Source organism: Carya illinoinensis, chromosome 1 (genome assembly GCF_018687715.1).
Source record: "Carya illinoinensis cultivar Pawnee chromosome 1, C.illinoinensisPawnee_v1, whole genome shotgun sequence".
NCBI classification, from domain to species: Eukaryota; Viridiplantae; Streptophyta; class Magnoliopsida; order Fagales; family Juglandaceae; genus Carya; species Carya illinoinensis.
In genome coordinates this window covers 49,235,509-49,256,120 of record NC_056752.1, presented here as the reverse complement: position 1 = coordinate 49,256,120, position 20,612 = coordinate 49,235,509, and the positions used below count along the sequence as shown (strand labels likewise).

The 20,612-nt window shown below is 33.8% G+C and overlaps 2 protein-coding genes across 2 annotated transcripts; both read right to left on the bottom strand.

Moving 5' to 3' along the window:
* Nucleotides 1-498: 498 nt before the first annotated feature.
* On the bottom strand, nucleotides 499-5,214 carry LOC122280728 (probable GTP diphosphokinase RSH2, chloroplastic). The gene is made up of 6 exons (XM_043091737.1): nucleotides 4,037-5,214; nucleotides 3,760-3,945; nucleotides 2,503-2,963; nucleotides 1,808-1,966; nucleotides 1,381-1,732; nucleotides 499-972 (listed from the first exon to the last, which is right to left on the bottom strand). Exons 1-6 carry the CDS (start codon nucleotides 4,718-4,720, stop codon nucleotides 664-666), a joined length of 2,151 nt encoding a protein of 716 aa, XP_042947671.1. The 5' UTR covers nucleotides 4,721-5,214; the 3' UTR covers nucleotides 499-663.
* Nucleotides 5,215-17,798: 12,584 nt separating this feature from the next.
* On the bottom strand, nucleotides 17,799-20,612 carry LOC122280720 (transcription initiation factor TFIID subunit 9). Its single transcript, XM_043091726.1, has 3 exons — nucleotides 20,429-20,612; nucleotides 19,009-19,287; nucleotides 17,799-18,301 (listed from the first exon to the last, which is right to left on the bottom strand). Exons 2-3 carry the CDS (start codon nucleotides 19,264-19,266, stop codon nucleotides 18,032-18,034), a joined length of 528 nt encoding a protein of 175 aa, XP_042947660.1. The 5' UTR covers nucleotides 19,267-19,287; nucleotides 20,429-20,612; the 3' UTR covers nucleotides 17,799-18,031.

Sequence of the window (20,612 nt, the reverse complement as noted above, 5' to 3'; positions counted from 1 at the left end):
TAAAATAAATAAATAAATAAAATCAATGATCACAATCGGTAACTTTCATAAATACAGTTTGGATAGTGAAATAACTTTATATTAAAATTAAAAATTAAATAAAATATTATTTTTTAATATTATTATTATTTTAAATTTTAAAAAATTTAAAAAATTTATTATATTTTATATAAAAATTTTAAAAAATTATAATAATAAAATGAGATAAAATAAAACATTTCACCGTCCAAACCGAGTTTCTGAATACACAAAGATATTGAAATCATTTACATTTTAAATACTTTTAATACGTCTCACTTCAATAGTCAGTCATGTGATTGAAAATAATTTTTAGATAAAAAATAGATCACTCTCCTGCCATCTCAAGCTTCATCCGAGTCTCTGACCATTTGAATTTTGAGGTCGCGAGCAGCAAAGAAGAAGCATCTTGTTTGTTTCCCAAACACTATTAAAGGTAGGAACTCAAGTACAGCACACAGAAGATGTAGTAAACTCGAGTAAGAGTGAAAAGTTCAGAAGAGAAGATATATCATTCAGCACCTGCTTGAACCCAGTGATTAGCGATAGAACGATACAGCTTTTCTGTACAAACTCATGATTTTATATACAAGAATTGCCAATAGCCACTAGAGTTGTAAATAAGAAGAGAGAATCTAATCAATGTCAACTTCTCCGTCCAACCATACTGCTAGCAGCAAGCTCAGTGCTCAACACAGTCAGCCCACCATTATACATACGCTGAATCTCCTCCCTGTACTCCGTCAAAGACTCGTTGGGTATGGCTGGTGTTAACTCCAGCACATCCCCCATCTTCAACTTGCATGTGGGATCAGTCACCGGTTGATGGTTCAGCCTTGGCCTCAATTCTTCCTTCAGTGGGAAACCATATAGGGTCCATCTCGAGCTTCCTCGTCCAGCACTTTCCAACAAATCCTTTATTGTTGAGTTTGCAGGAAACTCCTGAACAGACATCTGCAACAATCAAACAAAAAGCACGTCAATGTCAATGCCTCTTCGCCCAATCCATCCACCATGCATGACGCTCTTCTAGTTGTTTCTATGATTTTTTTTTTTTTTTAAAAAGACCTCTCTATGTTCGCAAGAAAGCCATTACAATGATGGCGCAAGGCAATTATATTCCCCTAAAGCAACAGGATCAATATGGCTACGAAACAAAACAAGCCACTAAATCAAATTTGGGCCAAGTTGGATAACACTAAGAATAGCACCAAAACCAAATCTAGTCTATTGTCTTGTTCACAAGGAACTACCTGGTTGCACAAATTATTATTACCCTTCATCCTAGATTCATAACATGGACCAAAGGAGAGAAGAAAAGCTAGCATTCCAATGCTGAAAAGTGCAAATTCCAACACAAACCTTATCATTCTCAATCATCATCACGAACACAGGCCCATCGTGGCCACAGTGCGGCTTATATGAAAACGGGCAATCATCTGAATGTATTGGGAATGAGCAGGGTGGCCTTGTCGAATCAGCATAGGCAATGGATGACCGATATTTACTCATCGCCTCACACTGCCAGGTGACAATCCATCGAGCCCACTCAACCATCTGAAGCACAAATGAAGAATATTTACAGTCACCTTCTTTGTACCTCCAATGAGCTGCAAATCCAAATTCAGCCTGCAAGTTCATCTCCCTTGTCCGAATTTGAACTTCGAGTGGAACCATCCCTTCACCCATCACCACCGTGTGCAGAGATTGGTACCTGTAAGTATGAGATCAAACTTAGTAAGGAAACGATCAACACAAACTAGAGCAGGTCATCTAAGCTACTACATACCCATTAAACTTTGGACGAGTTATGTAGTCCTTAAGCTTTCCAGGTACCGCAGACCATAACTGGTGAACAACTCCCAATGCTTTATAGCAGTCTTCTTCATTGTCAACAATCAACCGTAACCCATGAATATCATGAATTTCATCCATGGTTAGCTTCTTTCTGCCAAGGAAAGAACAGTATCATGAGTAACGAAACTGACTTTTCAGTAAATATATATATAGGATAACTAATGGAATGATAATATCACAATAATATTCTCAAGTGTATTTCACAGACAGACCAGGAAGTAGTGTAAGAAAGCCTGCAATTACCTTGATATCTAACAAAATGAAGCCCCACCTCATTTGACATTTAGTTAGTTTCCGATTCTTTAATTCATAATGTATTAGAAGTTCTTATCTGACAAAATTTGACATTTATATAAATCAATGTAGCATGAGCAATTTAATTTGAGTCCCATACTCAGCCTGGTTACATACTGGTCAATCAACAATTACTGAATTTCTCACGTGGGAATCAGAGTAAATAAGGTTAACTCGTTCCCTTTTTGTTAATTCTAATCGCAAAAATGAAGAAAGGTCCTGCAAAACATGCTCGGACAGCCATCTCCAGAATTAAAATTAGATCACGTGTTTTTATCTGTTGGGCTGGGCATTAGAGAGAGAGAGAGAGAGAGAGAGAGAGAGAGAGCATACTTCAGCATTTTTCTGTAAATGCTATACAGGCTCTTATGCCGCCCAAAGACATCATGGTAAGAAATGGCTTTAACCTCCAGAGCTCGTTCTAATTTCTCTATAGCAGCAGTGATCATTGCCTCATCAAACGAGTCAACCAGCTTAGAAGACAGTTCTTTGTGCTGGTCAGGGTTAAGATGTTTAAAACACATATTTTCTAGCTGGACCTTCCAAGTAAAGATTCCTAAACGATTAGCCAAGGGCGCAAAAATCTCCAAGGTCTCCTTAGCGAACCTCTGTTGCTTGGCTGGAGGCAATGCATCAAGCGTCATCATATTATGCAATCGATCTGCCAATTTAATGAGGACAGCCCTGGCATCAGCCATCGCGAGGAACATGGTATGCAAGCGATCAGCCTCAACTGTTTTACTTGCTGTATTGTTGTCACGTGCAAGCTTACTCAAGTGACTTAGCTTGGAGACCTAAGTAAATACCACAAAGAAGTATATCAAAAGTGTGTAAGATCAAAATATCAATAGCCTAATTGACAAAGTTAACAGATCAGAGATAGATAGGGCTGATGTGTCTCCAAACTATCCTCCAAACTGATGTGAACTGTTAACGTTAAGTCAACAGTTCCATCAGTATCCTCCAAACTGACAAAGTTAGTATATCACCAATGTTAAAGGCTGCTCTTTGAGTTGCCATGAGAAAGGGTTAGGGCCAATGGAATCTCTGATAATCAATATTTATAAAACTGATCACATATTTTAACTCTTGCTGAATAGAAGTGATCATATGACCACAACAATTATTCCGCACTCAAATCCACGACAATTTTTTTTTTTTTATAAGTAAAATCCACGACAATTAATAAACACCCAGAATTGTACCATTGATGCACATACACGTTCTCTTGTAATAGAACCTAAGCCAAGTGTCACGATAATGATGCTTCTTAACTAATTCACATTTTTAGCTCTGCTTTAACAGGATACGGCATGTATGACAGTCCCAGCACATGGTTCGACGAAGATTTTGGAAAACTATAAGCGATCAAGAAAACCATGGCTCGCGGATTTTCAAGTTAGCCTCTCAAAACTGTCCTAATCAACTGGATCAAAAGAGTTCACCCTACATATTGGATCATTGCAAGAAAGAAACCACGAATGCTCTTCATGTGCAAAGATAAGTCTTTCTAAAGCAATAAATGGAAAGTTTCTGTTTTATCACTAAAACTCGATACCAAATGGATGTTACGAAAATTCAGTGTCTTACCCCTCGGACCAAATCGGCAACCCCAGCTCCAAACATTCCACAAATATAGTCATAGCTCATAAAAGAATCATCAAGTGTGTCATGTAAAAGCCCCGCAGCAACCACCGTTGAATTAGCACCTATCAGCGCAAGCAGCACTGCCGTCTCTACGCAATGCTGCAAATACGGATCACCGCTGGCACGGATCTGTAACAAAAACAACACGTGAAACCTATCGACCGAAACCACCAAAAACAAGCGGCAAACACAACGCAAGTACCCAATCAAAAAAAAATACCTGCCCCCTGTGAGCTTTCTCGGCTTCATAAAAAGCCTTAACCACAAAATCCTCGTGAAAGATCTTATGCCTCAATTGGGCACCCAACAGCAATTCCTTCACGTATGGCTCAGAGTTCCCCTCCATCTCTATATTGAAAGTCAGTTCTTCCCCAAGACCCAGGTTAAATTCATCGCTACGGACCTCGAAATGCGGTGAGTCGTAATCTACGCACGAACCCAGAGCATTCCTTACAAACCCATTAAACAAACCACTTTGGAAACTCGTCGGGGGGCTTCTAGCCGAACCAACCACACTACTACCACATGAAACCGGACCCTGAAACACCGAAACTGGGCTCAAATCCTTCTTTAAATACGACCCAGGGAACTTACTTGGCATATAGTACGAGTTGCTCAGTTCCTTCAATTCGTCGCCTCTGTCGTGCCACTTGGAACTCAATTCATCGCCGCAGCCACCACCCGAGAAGCTAGAAGATGACCGCACAGAGGGCGAGGAAAAGAGGCACGAGAGGCCGCCGATTACAGGCTTGTGCGTAGTTGACGGTGAGGATGAAGCCGAAGAGGAAGGTCGAGTGCTCAACTCGAAATCGTAAGACGCGTGCGCGTTGATCTGGCATGGATGCGGTGCGGAGCACACGCTGCTCGGTGGGCTCGCGTATAGAGCTATGGTTGGAACCGGCATGGCCTTGTACTTTCGCTTCGGCTTCGGTGCTTCGGGTCTCAGAGATCACGACAGCCTCAACAGGTCTCAGATCAGGAAAGAGAATTTATACAAATTGAATTTTGTAAACCCAATTGATTTACAGTCAAACCCAAGAAAATATAGATCGAATTTTCTCCAATAGAAAACCAGTGATTTTTTTCGCCCAAAACAAATGCCGAAAAAGTCGGGAAATTTCTCTGAACACCGACTGGTGTTCTGAATTCAAAGAATTTTTTTTTTTTTTTGAAACCAGGAAATTAAATTTATATGAGAGATAAAAGATTTTGGAGTAGTCAAAAAGGGGAAGCAATAGAGCTGTGTGTACAGATTTATAGAAATCGAACGCCAATTGGAGTTGAAGCAGAAAAGCCAATTGAGGAGCCTCAATTGCAGACAGAGTGAGAGAGAGAGAGTAAATTTCTTTCTTTTGCGGTTCTAACTCCTTTCTTTACCATCCCTCTCCCCTCTGTTTTTAGCAGGTCGGTCATTGCTTCCAAGCCAGGGAAACGAGATGTGCAATTACACAATTGGCCTTGTTACGCAACTAAAACCAAAGATATCCTTTCTTATATATATATATATTTTTTTAAGTTTCTTCTGACAATGTTTTTATTTTTATTTTTTAAATACCCAAATGGATAGACATTAGTTTGTCTAATCATCCTTTTGAATATAAGTGAACATGTTGTACTTGTACTTTTTTTTCTAACCATCTTGTACTTATACTTGTTATGATTGTTTAAGAAATTAAAAGGAATGAAAATATGTACGAATATAATACAATGATTTAATAAAAATACTTTATTTAATAATTACAAAAAAATGATATTTAAAAAGTTCATCTTAGTTTTTATTTAACAATTTCTTTTTTTAGGTATTATTTAACAAATGCTTTATTAAAAAAAAATCATCTTAAATGTTTATGTGACCTGATGCCAATAAACTAAATTATAAAACTCTGTCTTTGAAAAAAATTTAAATTATTACAAACTTAAAGATTTTACAAAATGTGTCATGGATGATAAATAAAATAAATTCTATTTATAGTGTTGATAGGTGTAAATTTAGCATCTTTTTAAAAAAAATTAAGAGTAATGCTACATACAGTCACTTTTGCATACTCCCTACGCACTCCACTGATATGATTAGTTGGATTAATTTTTTTTTTAATACATAACCAATCATATCACTGGAGTGCACAAAGGAATCCACAAAAATGACTGCACATAAAATTTTTAAAAAATTAATATGAGATCCACACACAATTAATATATCTAACATTATTCAACAAATATCTAAGTTTATTTTATTTTAAAGTTTAATTGGTGACACGTCATTTTATAACACATATATAGTAAAACTTATAAAACCACTAATATTATTCTGTCTGTCAGCACTTGAGATTACAGACTTCGTGTGACAAATTATTATTTATGAGTTTGATCGAGGTTATTTGTATGTTTATTTGCATAATTTTTGGATAAATCTAAATATTTTAATTTATCAAGAATCACTTAAAAAAAACAAAAAAACAAAACTCTCAGAAAGGAATATACGATATACCATTATCCACCCTACGACAACCAAAAAAAAAATTAAAAAAAAAAATCCCCAAAAAGTATTAGATGGTGAGGTTTATTTAAATATTCAATAAAATAAATGAAGGTTCACATTGGTCAAATGGATAGTATTAATTATTGGATTATTATTTTATTTTATGTTATTTAATAATCAGGTGCGTACAAAACTTCTTATGATTTACAATACTTTATTCCTGGCTTATCTCACCTTAATGGTGTTGGGTTTCTTTTATGCTACTTCATCCAACACTGCAGCAATCAATATTTTAGTAAATAATCAAGAAAATGTTTCCCCCACTTGCGTACGGTACCATGCACTCAAGCTTTGTTTTGGATTGGTCCATCTCTTGATATTTTATTCTTCTTCTTTTAATTTCTGGGGGTACCAATACCATCGCCCACGGGATAAGGAACTCGATCGTTACAATCTTACAAAACTTCATTATTTTTTAAATTTGTCAAGTTGCCTTCCCACGAGTTTTAAGATAAACTTTATATATATATATAGTAGATAATGAAAATTAAAAAAGTTTATTGTATAAAAAAATTATTTGTTTGTACTATAAAGCTAAAATTTATCTCTCACTTTATATCTTGAAATATCTCTTATTGTAAAAAACAGAGATATGGATCTAATTCCTACCATCGGCATTGTTTAATGATATTTTATGGAAATCAAATAAATAATATTATTTAATTTGAATTTATCATTCCCAATATTAATGCAAGGCTGCCAAGGCACACAAGTCGAGTGAGAATAACATAGTCCAGACTGTAAAGAAGAAAAATAAATAAAAACACAGATAGATTTTTTTTTTTTTTTAATATAGGAAATAATGTGGACAAATATAAGACATTTTTCCCCCCATAAAATGAGAGGACACAATTGACCATTCCTTTTTATTTTATATATATATATATAAATAATAGAGTTACGGTATGGTTTGAGGACTGAAACGTGAATTTTTAATTTTAGATAAAAATTTAAAATATTATATTTTAATATTATTATTATTTAAAAATATTAAATTAAAATTTAAAAAAATTGAATTGTTTATTATATTTTATATAAAAATTTAAAAAAATTATAATGATAAGATGAGAATTTTAAAATTTTTTTATTTAATAATTAAAAATGTGTTTTTCAATAATATCATAGTTTTTAAAATATTTTTTAAAATATTTAAAAATATAAAATAAAAAAATATTTGACATTCTCGAACTATGATAAATATAGCGTACTCTCTTATTTATATATATAAGTATTGGTCTATTCCTTTAAAAATAATAAAAATGAAAATTTTTATTTATAATTATAAATTATACATACGTCTTGTAATTTATTTTTAAAAAATAAAAATAATATCATATTTATATAAAAATTAATTAATTTTATGACAATAGATATCATTTATTTTTCAAAACAACTATTTCCGCACTCCATATGTACATAGATTACTCAATAAAAAAACTTCCCGACTTCAGCCGAGGAGTCCAGAACATGAATCATGATAAGGACAACTTTCACTGTTTCAAAAAAAAAAAAATAGAACGACATATTGTTAGATTCGTTGCATCTGTCCTACAGTAATAGCGTGGCGTGTCACACCGTCACAGGCAACAACCATAGCCACATGGTCAGCAAGAGCGGCGGACACGTGGGCGGCAATGGCATCGATTATGTGACACGGTCACAGTCGGGGTAGTCACACACTTTGCACGTTTGCCTTTCTGTGCCGACCGAGTCTTAACTCAACCGAGTAAATTCCGAAATTTCTCTCGGTGTCTCTGTCTTCGAATCAGACGGTGGCTGTAACCTCTGACTTTCTAAGATTGGAACTTTAGTAGGATCCAATTCAACGGTTCGTACTCTTCAGAACCCAAAAATCTACAGTTGAACGACCTATTATATTAATAGAAATATTTTCCTAAAAAAAAAATATTTTCCTAAAAAAAAAGAAATATTGTTATTAATATTAAATTTTATTATTTTTAATTATAAACTAATGTGTGGTATTTTAATTAATTTTTAATTTAAACTATTGACTCAAGCAACTATTTAAAAATATTATATTAATCGATATAATTGAGAAGAGTAATAATACATGAATAATTTTTTTAATTAATTTTTAATTTAAACTATTGACTCAAGCAACTATTTAAAAATATTATATTAATCGATATAATTAAGAAGAGTAATAATATATGAATAATTTTTTTAATTTTTTATACAACCATGTTTTAAAATGGATATATTTACTTAAAATAATATTATTGTTATAAGTTATTTTATAGATATGTCCCTAATTTAAAATATAATTATATAAAAGGTCATGAAAAAATGTTGTATATATGTCTATAATTTTTCCAATTGAGAATGATAAAATTCAGATAAAGGATAGCATTAGTTTCTTATAATTCATCGGATCATTATATTTAGTGTAGATTGATAAACTTTATCACACATTTAAAATACAAAAAATATTAAAATAAAAAATCTCTTCCGTTTTATGTTTTCTAATTCAACGCTTGCAAAGCCAAGTAATCAATGAAGAATTGTGTATAATTTTTATAGTTATGTATTCAGTCTTCTTCCTCGTGGGTTATAGTTAATCGCACTAATTGATCTGAGACATTCTAAGTGGTTTTTATTTAATAGTTTCTCCCTAAGACATGACTTCAAATAAATGTTTTAACTGATTTATGTTTAGAAATATATATTTGTAACATTTTCTCCTTTTGCAATCCATTATTTGGAATGGTCATAGGTTGTGTTTTTTTAATGGAAAAGATGAGACATGAGAGGTAGAATTTAATATTTTATATCCAATTCTATAAATTTTTTTATTGGTCCAGAAAAAGTGTTCCAATTAATTTCGAGGGCGCACATACCCTTGATAAAAAAAATTTATGTAAGTGTATTTTAAATCATTTAATTAGAAAATCATCCAGTTCATAGTCTCTAGAGATTATTTACATAAAAAACGATTTAAACCTTGAAAAAGCATATCCAAACCCAAGACTTTTACCATTTGAACCAACACCTGAGAATTGATTCACGACTTAAGTTGTAGATGGTTAGAGCCGCAGAAGAGGCCGCAAAATACAGACGGACACGAATGTTTTGCATGAGTGTTAATTCCTATGCTCACAAAGCGTGAGTACAGCAAGTTGCGTTTGTGTGCTGGACAAATTCCAAAACGTGCCAGCGACCCCACGCATGCATTGGAATGTAGCGCGCAACTTCTTACAGGCACAGTACCATGACTGACCGTGACGGTGCCGCTCACTAGAAGCCACCCCTCACGTAATAACTTGGAATAGTCATAGATTTCCTTGAGAAAATGGGAAATCAGGATAAGAAAACTGATAATTTTATTAATGATTGATAATTAGGATTAATTAAACTGTCGGCTCGTTGTCAATTTATTATTTTTTCTTTTGTGCTAAAGAGTCCCTTCAAGAAATATCGTGCTTGATGTGTCGATATTCAACTGAAGAACGTATTTATCATCCTTTAGCTGGACGTTCCTTAATACTGCTGGGATAGTCTATCATTATCAGTCTATCGAAGACGTGCATGCATGTACATATGTAAAGGCGGGTGGGTCGTTGGTAAATGTTGTCATCTGTATTTTCACTTGGAACGAATTACTGAGTTTCGACTATTTGGGTCAATCTCATCATCACGCCAACTCATAATATTAATCAGTAGATCTTTTTTCCCATCTCGTTCGTTATCAAGGTAACATGCATTATTGCCTGTTTTCAATGATTGTCACGTGTTAAGGCGTAAAGGTGAAGCATTTGTTATCCCACAGCAGACTTGAGGGCCAGCACGGAGGAAGTGGTCATGTATACGCTAAGAAAACGTCCGAATACAAGCGTCTTTGTGCACAAGCTGTGCACGAAGCGTGACCTGACAAAACAAAAAATTTAAGAATAATGCTAGGGATCCGCTGGGGATCCGGCCGCTCCCAATTATTATTTTTTTCTTAGTAATTAAGAAAAAAGTATTTAATATTATTTTGAATTTTTTATTTTTTTAAAAATATTAAAAAATGATATAAAAATAAAAATAATAATAATAATAAAATTAAAATTAAGCCTAGTGGGCCCCAGCAGTAGCTCTAGCCAGCCCCAAAAGTTAAATGCTGTGTTTGAGTTTTCATGCGGGACACTTTGTATTTTGTATTTTCGTATGATTGATCTCTGAGAGGATTGGCAATGGCTTGTCAAGTCTAAAATTTAGTTAAAATATTGTATTTTGATGATAATATAGACTTCTAACTAAATTAATCAATATTGGACTAGCTATCTCCAAGTCTACAAAATAATATAATATTATTTATTTTAATAATATTTAATAATTTATTTTCTTTTAATATTTTACAAAGACACTACGTGTAGGAAGTTGGTATTCATTTGAAACTTACTTTGAACTCTTTGGAGGATCAATTTACTAGCATACAAGTTGTAGGAAATTCTTAAACCTCGTCCTCTAGCGTGGTACTGATACAACACAACATTGAATTCCACTAAATTAAACCTAAAGCAGCTATATAGCATGGAAAAGTATCCAGAAAGAAACAAATAAAATACATTAAATTTTATATATTTCATCTGTTCACTTGTGGAAACATATAGTTTTGGAGAATGAATCCAAAACAATCTAGTAATTATCAAAACAGTCAACAAATTATCAATACAGTCTATTAATGTACCCCAAAACAGCCTACAAATTTATCAAAATAGTCTACTATTATCAAAACAGTCTACAAATTAGAAATACAGTCCACTAATGTCCCCCAAAACAGTCCAAAAATTATCAAAATAGTCCACAATCCTACCAAAACAATCTATAAATTATCAAAATAGTACATTAATTAGTCTATTAATTTAGTTTCTACCCAACCACTTGTTTATCCAGCCCACATGTGGCTGGAAAGCCACTAAATTTTCAAAAAAATTCACTAACAACATTAGACGTTAGACACCTCCATAAGGTGTTTAAGGAGATGTTGATGTACCTCCGGAATGGGACCTCCATTCCTCAAAAATCTTGAGTTGAATATAGCCGAAATATTCTTACTGCATGGCATTCATACCACTTAGATCTAGCAACATCATATTTGCCTCGAACTTCTTTTTCTTTAGTTCAAATACTTCTGATCTTTCTAGGTCTGCCTTCAACACAGCATTTCTACGTTCTTCCATGGTCGTGGCTCTATCCTCGGTCATTTTAGCTAAGGCAATCTTGATCTCATCATCGTTGCCTTCCATCGACTTTTGATTCCTCTCATTTTCTTTTTCAACTTTTTTGCCTAGATGTCTCTCAGCAATAACCTCTAGCTCATCATCGGCTATGTCAACATCAACAACACCAAATACTTTTTCTTGTGATCTTCTCTTCTTACCAAGGGTGGAGATGTGTTGCTACCGTTTTGGTTTTTACTAACAGTGCTACATTGTGAAATTACACCATAACATTTGGCTTTCTCAATTTACAAAGGTGAATAAATATTTGGTAGTTCATAAGTAAGTCCATCACAAATTGCATGAATAAAGGTTTTAGGGTACATATCTTGTCTTGCTCCGTTGCACCACTCGAGTGCAATGACTCTACTTGTGCTACATATGCACAAAATTTATTTGTCCATTTTTGAATCGTGGATCACCGATTCATCAAAGAGCCATCAGAATGGTTGACAATATTTGGTTTTTTATATTCATAATAAAATGTGGTAATTCTTTCCCATATTTGAGTAGACTTTTGATCTGTATCCCTTATCGCATCGATGCTAATACTGAGCCAAGCTGAGACGAGGAGGTTATCTTCTTCAATAGTGAAATATGCACCCTGCTAAACTTTTTATTAAGGATGCCTCTTTTCACCGTCTTTAGGGGTCGCTTGGACAACAACATTGGAATGTTGCGTTGGGGTGCTAGAACAACCTCCTCCTCCACTTTGTAATAGAGTGGTGAAGAAGGGGTCATCATCATATATGTCCATCCTTAAAAAATATTACATTTTCAATGAGTCAGAGAAGTTGCCTAATATTCAAGTCCAATATTAAATTTTCAGCATCATACTTGTGAGAATTATATAGTACCTCATGGGCATATTGCAGTATCTCAATCCATATTGCATTATCTCAACATCATATTGCAGAAACAAATGAAAATTGAATAATGAAAACCAAATAAATAAGAATGACAAGGGTTATTTTGTAATTTGAAAGTTTGAAAATAGAAAACATCTATTTGAAATTGACAGCAAAATGGGTAAGCAAAACAATCCCCTTTAAGGTTACCCAAAGAGAGAAATGGTGTCAAGTAAAATAAAGATATCATCAAGTAATGCAATAATGAAAACTTTTATAAAAAATAACTATAAAAAAATACAAACGATATCATCAATATGGTGCAGAATCAAAATCCAAATGCCATTTGATTGACATTATTACTTTAAATGAATCCAATATCTTCTTTTACAATAGGACAGTGGACAAGTAAAATCATTAGTCAACGGCATTGAAGGATAAGCAGGCATAAAAATCAATACAGACAAACATATTTGTCTCTTTTGTCACTTCCTTTTTCTTTCTATGAATGAGCCAAACAGTAAGATATTTCACATCTTTAGATGTTAACAATAAATAAAAACAAGGATGGGGCTAGAAAAAAAAATGTGAATATTAAAGCTTGCTTAATGGGGGCATTGAAGGACAAACAGCTTGGATTTTGATATATAAATGCAAACCATTATAAAATAACCCTAATCCTGAAATGTGAATAAAAGCTTGCTCGATGGATATGTAAATGAGCATCATTCCATTAGTTAGTGGACCTTTATTCTAAACTTTTCCAGTACCAAGCATATTGTTGAGATGAAAAAAGTATATAAGGAGTGAATGAAAGAATGATTTCTTAAAAATTTCAACATAGATCTGAAATCATGTTCTGCAATCCTAGAAGCCTAAAAGAGTCCAAATCCAAGCACAGATGTTTTCAATCTAAATCATGGGAGTTTGATCCTTTTGTAGCCGACAGTTATGTTTTGTAGGGTCTTAATAAGGGTATTTTTTACCTGCCTAATATTCCATGGTGTTCATGGTTATATTTTATTTTGTTATTTCTTGTTGAATGGGAAATTATTTAAGATTTTTTTTATAAGTGGAAATTATTTAAGACGAGTATGTTGGAATTCAGTAATGAAGTCATATGTTTAAATGTGAGATGATTCCTATTAGAGAAAATATGAGGGGGGAGTCGCTTAAACAGGGTTTGGACATGTGTAAAGGATAATGATTAACATGCGAGTAAGAATGATTTAATTCAAGTTGGATTGCAGAACATGAATTAAGCTTTTGCCCTGTTCCATGTAATCACACCAACATTTGCTAACAAAAATTGAAAAAATGCAAATAAAGTGCCTATCACTACTATTGAAAGTCTGGAACTCCAATTAAAAGTGGTACCTTTTGGCTTTAAGCATCTATTGATTGGTATCTACCAGTTTTCATATAATAATAAAAATACCACTAGAAAATAGAGAAAATAGACCAAAACAATTATGTTTTCTCCACAAAGTTCAGTCCTTAAAACTCATTTCAAAACAAGAAAGGGAAAAAAAAAACTCAACTTTCCTTAGCTAAAGTTTGTTCAGCTCATCCATGGAAAACCCTCAATGATTTACCTAAAAAACAGCATATTGCAACTGAAAAGCAAACATGTTCCAAGTGTTTAGGTTCAGTCTTCTTCTGGTAAAGTTTTTTTCCTAGCTGGTATTTTTACCATACAATTCAATTTTTTTCTTGTGTATTTTTTAAGTTGCACGCAAGTTACAACCCAACATGACACAACACAAGTCCATTAATGTACCGTAATGTCTGGATAAATACAATATGGCTTGTGAAATGTATAGAGACAGCTTAAGAAAAAACTTGTGTGACATGTACAATATGAAGAAGATTACAAATATCAAGCAAAAACCAATGAACTCAAGCTCCTGAATCCCAGATGCAGTCGATAAAAACCAACCAGCCAAGGAAATGACAGAATATATCCCACAAGTTAGTCTCACCACACATAAGCATGACAATATTATATACATGTAATATCAAATTCTAAACACTAACTTCAAATTGTTAAATCATGATGGGTTAGATAAAATGGTCAGTATAAAACATTTGGTTTGTTAAAAACAGAGGAAAAATTTTGTCAAACAAATGGGAGAAAAACTGTTTTTGCTTACTATTCCTCAACAGAAATGCATTTTATCCCTAAAGGTTCTTTTTCTTGTATTCCTTAAACTAGAAAATTGAAAAATCTTAGAACAAGAACGAAACCACAATCCTACCAATTTATAAATAACAAATACCAAATCATTTACCCAAATTGGGATTTCTTGTGGCAGATTCTTGGAGGAAATCCTTCAATCCTCTGGATGTTGATTCACTTGCAAGGAAATGGGTATAGCAAACATCAATGGTCCCTTGAAGCAAAATACAAAGTGATTCATACACTCAATGAAGAGAAAATGGAAGAAAATCGGAAGAGAAAAGGGAGAGGAAAGCCTTGCACACACAAATAGAGAAGAGGGAGAAAGGAGCGATGAAGAAAAATTACTGTGCTAGAAGCCACGTAGAAGAACGTCGATGATGGAGAGAAGGAGGCAATGCGGGTTGAGGAAGAGAAATGAAAGTGGGGTGATTTCGGGAGAAGAAGGAAACAAAGAGGAAATGGGTGAATCGGTGATCGGGACGAAGGAAGAAAAAAAAAAAGGGAAGTGGAGTGCAGGAGTTAGATAAAATAATAAAATAAAAATTTGGTGTGTACAATAGCTCTCCAGAGATAGTGAGGGGTGGAGAATTACTGTAGTTGAAGTTTCAAACCTTTCATCTATAGCCAGTCCGATGCGGAGGAAAATAACCAACAAAGTCTAAATTTTGGACTTGCATTTGGCACCATGCATTCTTCAACCTTGCCTTGTCTTCCTAGGACTTTGGTCACAAAGTCTTCCTTCTAGTTTGAATGAAGTATCACGAGGTAGTGTTTCTTTTAGTGATCAGATGGAACCTACTTTGTGGGTATAGCTTGGGGATCTAATGGACTAAAAAGCCAGTTGGTAAAATTGTTGGAACTTTCATGAGGATGCCTGCCTTTGACCCGAGTTCCAACTAAGTACCACAAATGTTTTGGGTGACCTCTTTATGTATCAGAGTAATGAGCATTGAAGCTGATAAATATTTTTTTGAACATGGGTGACACAATGGTTATAGAGGGGAAGGGCCATCGGAAATTTGTCTATCTTTAAAAGTCTGGCCCCAATGCTCCTCCTTTGATTTTAACAAGGATAAGAAGGAAATGAAACCCTTTTGAACTCGCAACAAAACCAAAGTCAAGAGATCGATTAGTTGTACCAATCGACGAAGAAACACAACCCCTAAGACTGCATCTTTCCCTTTTTTTGCTTTGAACCTTTAATAAATTCAATTTAATTATCATCTGTACAAACGTTCGTGAGAAGAACTAAAGAAAATGGCCTTCTAGTTCCAGCCTCCACAAAATTGACTTTTCATAAGGGTATTTTTTTTCATGTCCGCTCTCCCTCTCCCTGTGTCTTCAATCAATCTCTGGCTACTTGCACACAAGATCTTGGCATGGTTGTGTCCTCTCTTTTGTGTCTTTTTTTGATATATATGAAAAAGAATAGTCCAGCACTTATAAAGATAGATCCCAACCAGTTTTCAGGAGATAGAGAGCCGATAAACAATCGCCGACAATGGGGAGTGCGTAAATCCGGCAACGCGGGGTGAGAGCATTCAGATTGGTTATCCATAAAATTTTCTATAATTAGCTAAAAATGATAATCCCTAAAAGTTTTTATTAAATTTTATTAATCTTTCAAGAACCTCCTACATCTCATTCCTTATACTTTCTCTATTTTATTAAAATAATATTTTTCTATTATTTCTTTATTAATTTTTTTCTCACTTTTATTTACAAACTTAACTACTCAATATTTTTTTTATTATGTTTTGAACTATTACTCTAGTAAATATTTGAAACAAAAATTTAAATTATTTTTTTGTGGGTATGATAATATTTTTAAAATTATTTTTTTATATTTTAGTAATTATTTAAATTATTTTTAAAATTATTGTTTAAAGCTATAACAAATATGAATATAATAAAAAGTATAGATAATTGAAAGAATAATTTATTTTATGTATTAGAATAAAATATTGATAAAAAAATAGTTTAGAAAATAAATAGTAATTTTTTAAATATAGAAAATTACTGTTCTTTTTATAAATTTTTTTCTTAAAATAGAAATCTAAATGTAGAAGATATTTTGATAAAAACTACATAATAAATCTTAAATTATTGAGAATACGATGCTTTGAGACAAATGCTATGAGAAATTTGACTTCCGTGGGGTTTTTCCTCTTTCTTCTCTTCTACCAGTTTTCACGTGCTTCTTTTATTTTTTTAAATAAAATAAGCTGCTGTGTCAAGTGGGTGTGCCAATTTCTACGGCAATTCATTTGTACCGAACAGAATTGATACGCAAACTATTGCGTAGTCTGAAGACTCTAGAAGCATGGACCTAAACACGATTTCCTATTTAGACAGGACTATTTGATAGCGACCAGGGATTTATGTAAGATTTGAATAGGTAAATGTATTAAAATTAAAGTTAGAAGTTAAATAAAATATTAATTTTTAATATTATTATTATTTTAAAATTAAAAAAATTTAATTATTTATTATATTTTATAAAAATATTTAAAAAATAATAATAATTCGATAAGATGAATTAAAGGCCTTTATGCACCCAACTGGACATTTCATGAAAATAAACTATTGAAGTAATTTTATGCAAGTGCTAACTAGAAATATTTTGATTCAAAGTCCTCAAACAAAAAAAGATGTAAATTAAAATTAAAAGTTAAATAAAATATTAATTTTTAATAATAATATTATTTTAAAATTTAAAAAAATTTAATCATTTATTATATTTTATAAAAAAATTTTAAAAATAATAATAATTCGATAAGATGAATTAAGATCAATTAAAGGCCTTTATGCACCCAACTGGACGTTTCATGAAAATGAACTATTGAAGTAATTTTATGCAAGTGCTAACTAGAAATATTTTGATTCCAAGACCTCGAAGAAAAAAGATGCAACTCAAATGGCCACTACAAATAGTTTTGTACAAGTGAATAAACGATGCAATGTGATTTTAAAGTCCTTCGAAGTGACACACTTCTTACAAGTTGCTATCACGAAGAATGCTATTCATTATCGTACACCACACATTTTATATATTTTAAAATTATTATTTTTTAATTTTAATTTTATTTTATTCTTGTTAAACTAATTGAATTGTTCTACTTATTATCCATACACTACATACTTGATATAAAAATAAAAATAAAAAAATAAAATAAAATAAGTGTGCTATATGCAAATGATAAGTATAATTATTCATTAAAGTGAATCACTGAAACATGAAATATTGCCCCATTCTTGATGATCTTTTGCCCCTTTCATTTTAATTTCGGTACAGCTACCAATATCTGCAATTTGAATCTCCCCCACCTCCTGCAATGTTGCGCTTTGCAGGTCTCTTCATAATCGAGAAGTCATTACTTCAGATAAAATGGATCTAATTGCTACTACACGGTTGATGAAGTTTTCACTTGGGACGTTTTGTGAGGGGAAAGGACACTCTTTGAGGAGTATGCTGTGGCATGTCTGTCCTCTGTTCTTGTGAGGGGCTGGGATCGACACCCTCCTCGTCCTCCTCTGTTTCCACGACTGCTGGGGAAGATTGCTTCTTTGGGATTGCAAGTTGGTAGTTGGGGCTGATCAGTGTGTCCTGTTCCGGTGGGAGAGGAATTCCAGGCCCAGCTATTGACCTTGGCAATGGTATTTTGTTCCGGTTCCGAGCCAGTTCTAGTAGGACCTGATATATGATTAACTGAATATATACATCACATCTTTCACCATAAATAATACTGGTCATCACACGAGGCAAGAGTTTAAATACAAGTCTGGTAAAGTGACCTTAAATATGTGAGTAAGTGCATCACAAGTTCATGTAGAACCTATGGTTTCATGATATTTAAGCATAGCCACATAAATTCCAGCTCTAGCAATCGTCTGAACCAACCGAGAACACATTAAGAAATATTTTCATAAAGGACTAAATATTAGGAAAAAAAAGTGGGTCATGCACTGTGGATTACAATTACTAGTCTTTCGTGCTATTCATGCAAAGATAGAATACCTGCTTCAGCTAAGCGAAAGTTGCTTCCAACCCAAACGCCAAAACTAAAAATATAACATTACCTTAGAATTTATGTATGGTTAGGGACTTCTGACCTTAGTCTTCATTAACTGTTTTGAAATTGTGCTTTTCAAATGTGTTAAATTTCCCCATGCAATATCCTTGGAAACTGCCTTCAATAGCCAAATTCTTAAAAGTCTTTTAAGAGACTGTTGGCTCTTGAATGCCGGCACTCTCAAAGATCAGTGCCACAGTGTGCGCCAGATAATTATCTTAATACAATTAAGCATACTGAATTGAATTTCTAATGAAATTTAAAATTAGTTCGAGGCGAAGATCATAGATGGTTTTGCAAAGTGTGGAAGATTGTGAGCCAAAGTTACCTCTCTTGGTGGTGGTTGAGAAAAGCTAAAATTCACTTTTGACTGAATGGCAAGCTTGATATCATCGCAGTCTATAGCAGGCTTACCAGCATGCTCTGAGTATACCTGTGCATCTGTCAATATATCAACTACATACCGATACCACAGTTCCAAAAATTGGTGTACGACACGAGGTTCATAGTCCTCAACACCCATTGATTTCAGCAGTGACTTCACAATCTTTGCATCCCTTGGCAGGTCCTCGTCTCCCTCAGCCATTTTCTTTAGTAGTGTTTTCACCTATATCAGGAAGAATAATGGGGTTCTCCAATAAGTTAATAGGTATAACCTTTTCTTTCTAATAGGTAAACTTAATAGGCATAACCTTTCCTAGCCAAGCCAATTCTTAAACACAATTTTGAACCATCCCTTTTTTTTTTTAATTTTTTATGTCGGGGAACCTCTCCAAAGCAGGGACCTTTGGACCCACCCCTGTAGATTAAGCCCCGGTCTCGTGCACTGCACTCTCAGAAGTTTTCCTACACGAAACCGGCTAAATCATTGACTTTTCACCGGTAGGTGTGACCCCAAATTGATTGTTTAGACTCATGAGGTATTGAACCTTAGACCTTAAGAAAAGTGATACCTCAAAACCAAGGCCTTATCACTTGAGCCAATCCCTTGGGGTTAACCATCCATATTTCATTACAGGAATCAAAGGCTAAATGACAATTTATGAAACTGAGGGAAGTTGTGATCGTACGGTACGCCAGATTATTATAGAAAAACTTCGAACATGAACTCAAGAAATTAATAACAAACATCCGAAGTAGAACGATTGGGCAGAAACGTATTTGAAAGAAATCCAAAAGTGGCTTGGCCAAAAGAAACCAGTCATCCAGCTAAGACGGGTATTTGTAGCAAGCTATTGCTGAGAGAGCTTAAACTGTATCTGTTCACATGTTTCATGTCTCTACTCATATAAGCCCAAATATCTAGGTTTGAGTGGCGACGCTTCATTCTTGAGCGTAAAACGAAATAAAATCAAATCAAACTAACAAAATCCCAAGCTTGTCAACAAGGATTCAAAAAATTGTATCGGAACTACGAAAGCATGTAAATTTACCTTTTTCTTAACTTGTGAACTTGACAAATGCTTTCAAAAAGTTTCCTCTCTCTACATAACTAGTGAAAAGAATAAGAAACGAGACTTCCGTTCTAGCAAAGGAAGTAGATGAGAGCCGATGCTCCGTGTGATGTGACTAAAGGAGTCCGGGGGCATACAAATGAACAAGAACAAAAATCCTCAATATCCAAACTGGGGTTTGGAATTTCGGCCACAAAAATCAGGACTTTCCAACGAAACTTAACGACTTTAAACATTGCCGGATTTCTACCAATCACAACTTTTTAAACAAAACGAGAAACATTAGAGGAATACCTTAGATGGTGGGAACTTGCGAATCCGCCGAGCTCGCAGGGAACGTTTGGTGAAGGGAGATGGTCCGGTGAGGGTCAAAGACGGTGGAAGTGTGGTGATGGGTTGAGAGTACGAAGAGTAACGGACTACGGAGAAATGGGTGAACGAAGATCTCTTGGGTTTATGTTTGGCTACAAGTGAACGG

Bases quoted from the DNA above. Each gene is read 5' to 3' on its own strand.
- LOC122280728 (XM_043091737.1), bottom strand. From the start codon at position 4,720: ATGCCGGTTCCAACCATAGCTCTATACGCGAGCCCACCGAGCAGCGTG. The intron at 2,964-3,759 runs GTAAGACACTGA...GTATTTACTTAG, and splicing joins TTGCCGATTTGGTCCGAGGG to GTCTCCAAGCTAAGTCACTT. The intron at 1,733-1,807 runs GTATGTAGTAGC...TCATACTTACAG, and splicing joins ACTCGTCCAAAGTTTAATGG to GTACCAATCTCTGCACACGG.
- LOC122280720 (XM_043091726.1), bottom strand. From the start codon at position 19,266: ATGGCTGAGGGAGACGAGGACCTGCCAAGGGATGCAAAGATTGTGAAG. The intron at 18,302-19,008 runs GTAACTTTGGCT...ATCATATATCAG, and splicing joins CTCAACCACCACCAAGAGAG to GTCCTACTAGAACTGGCTCG.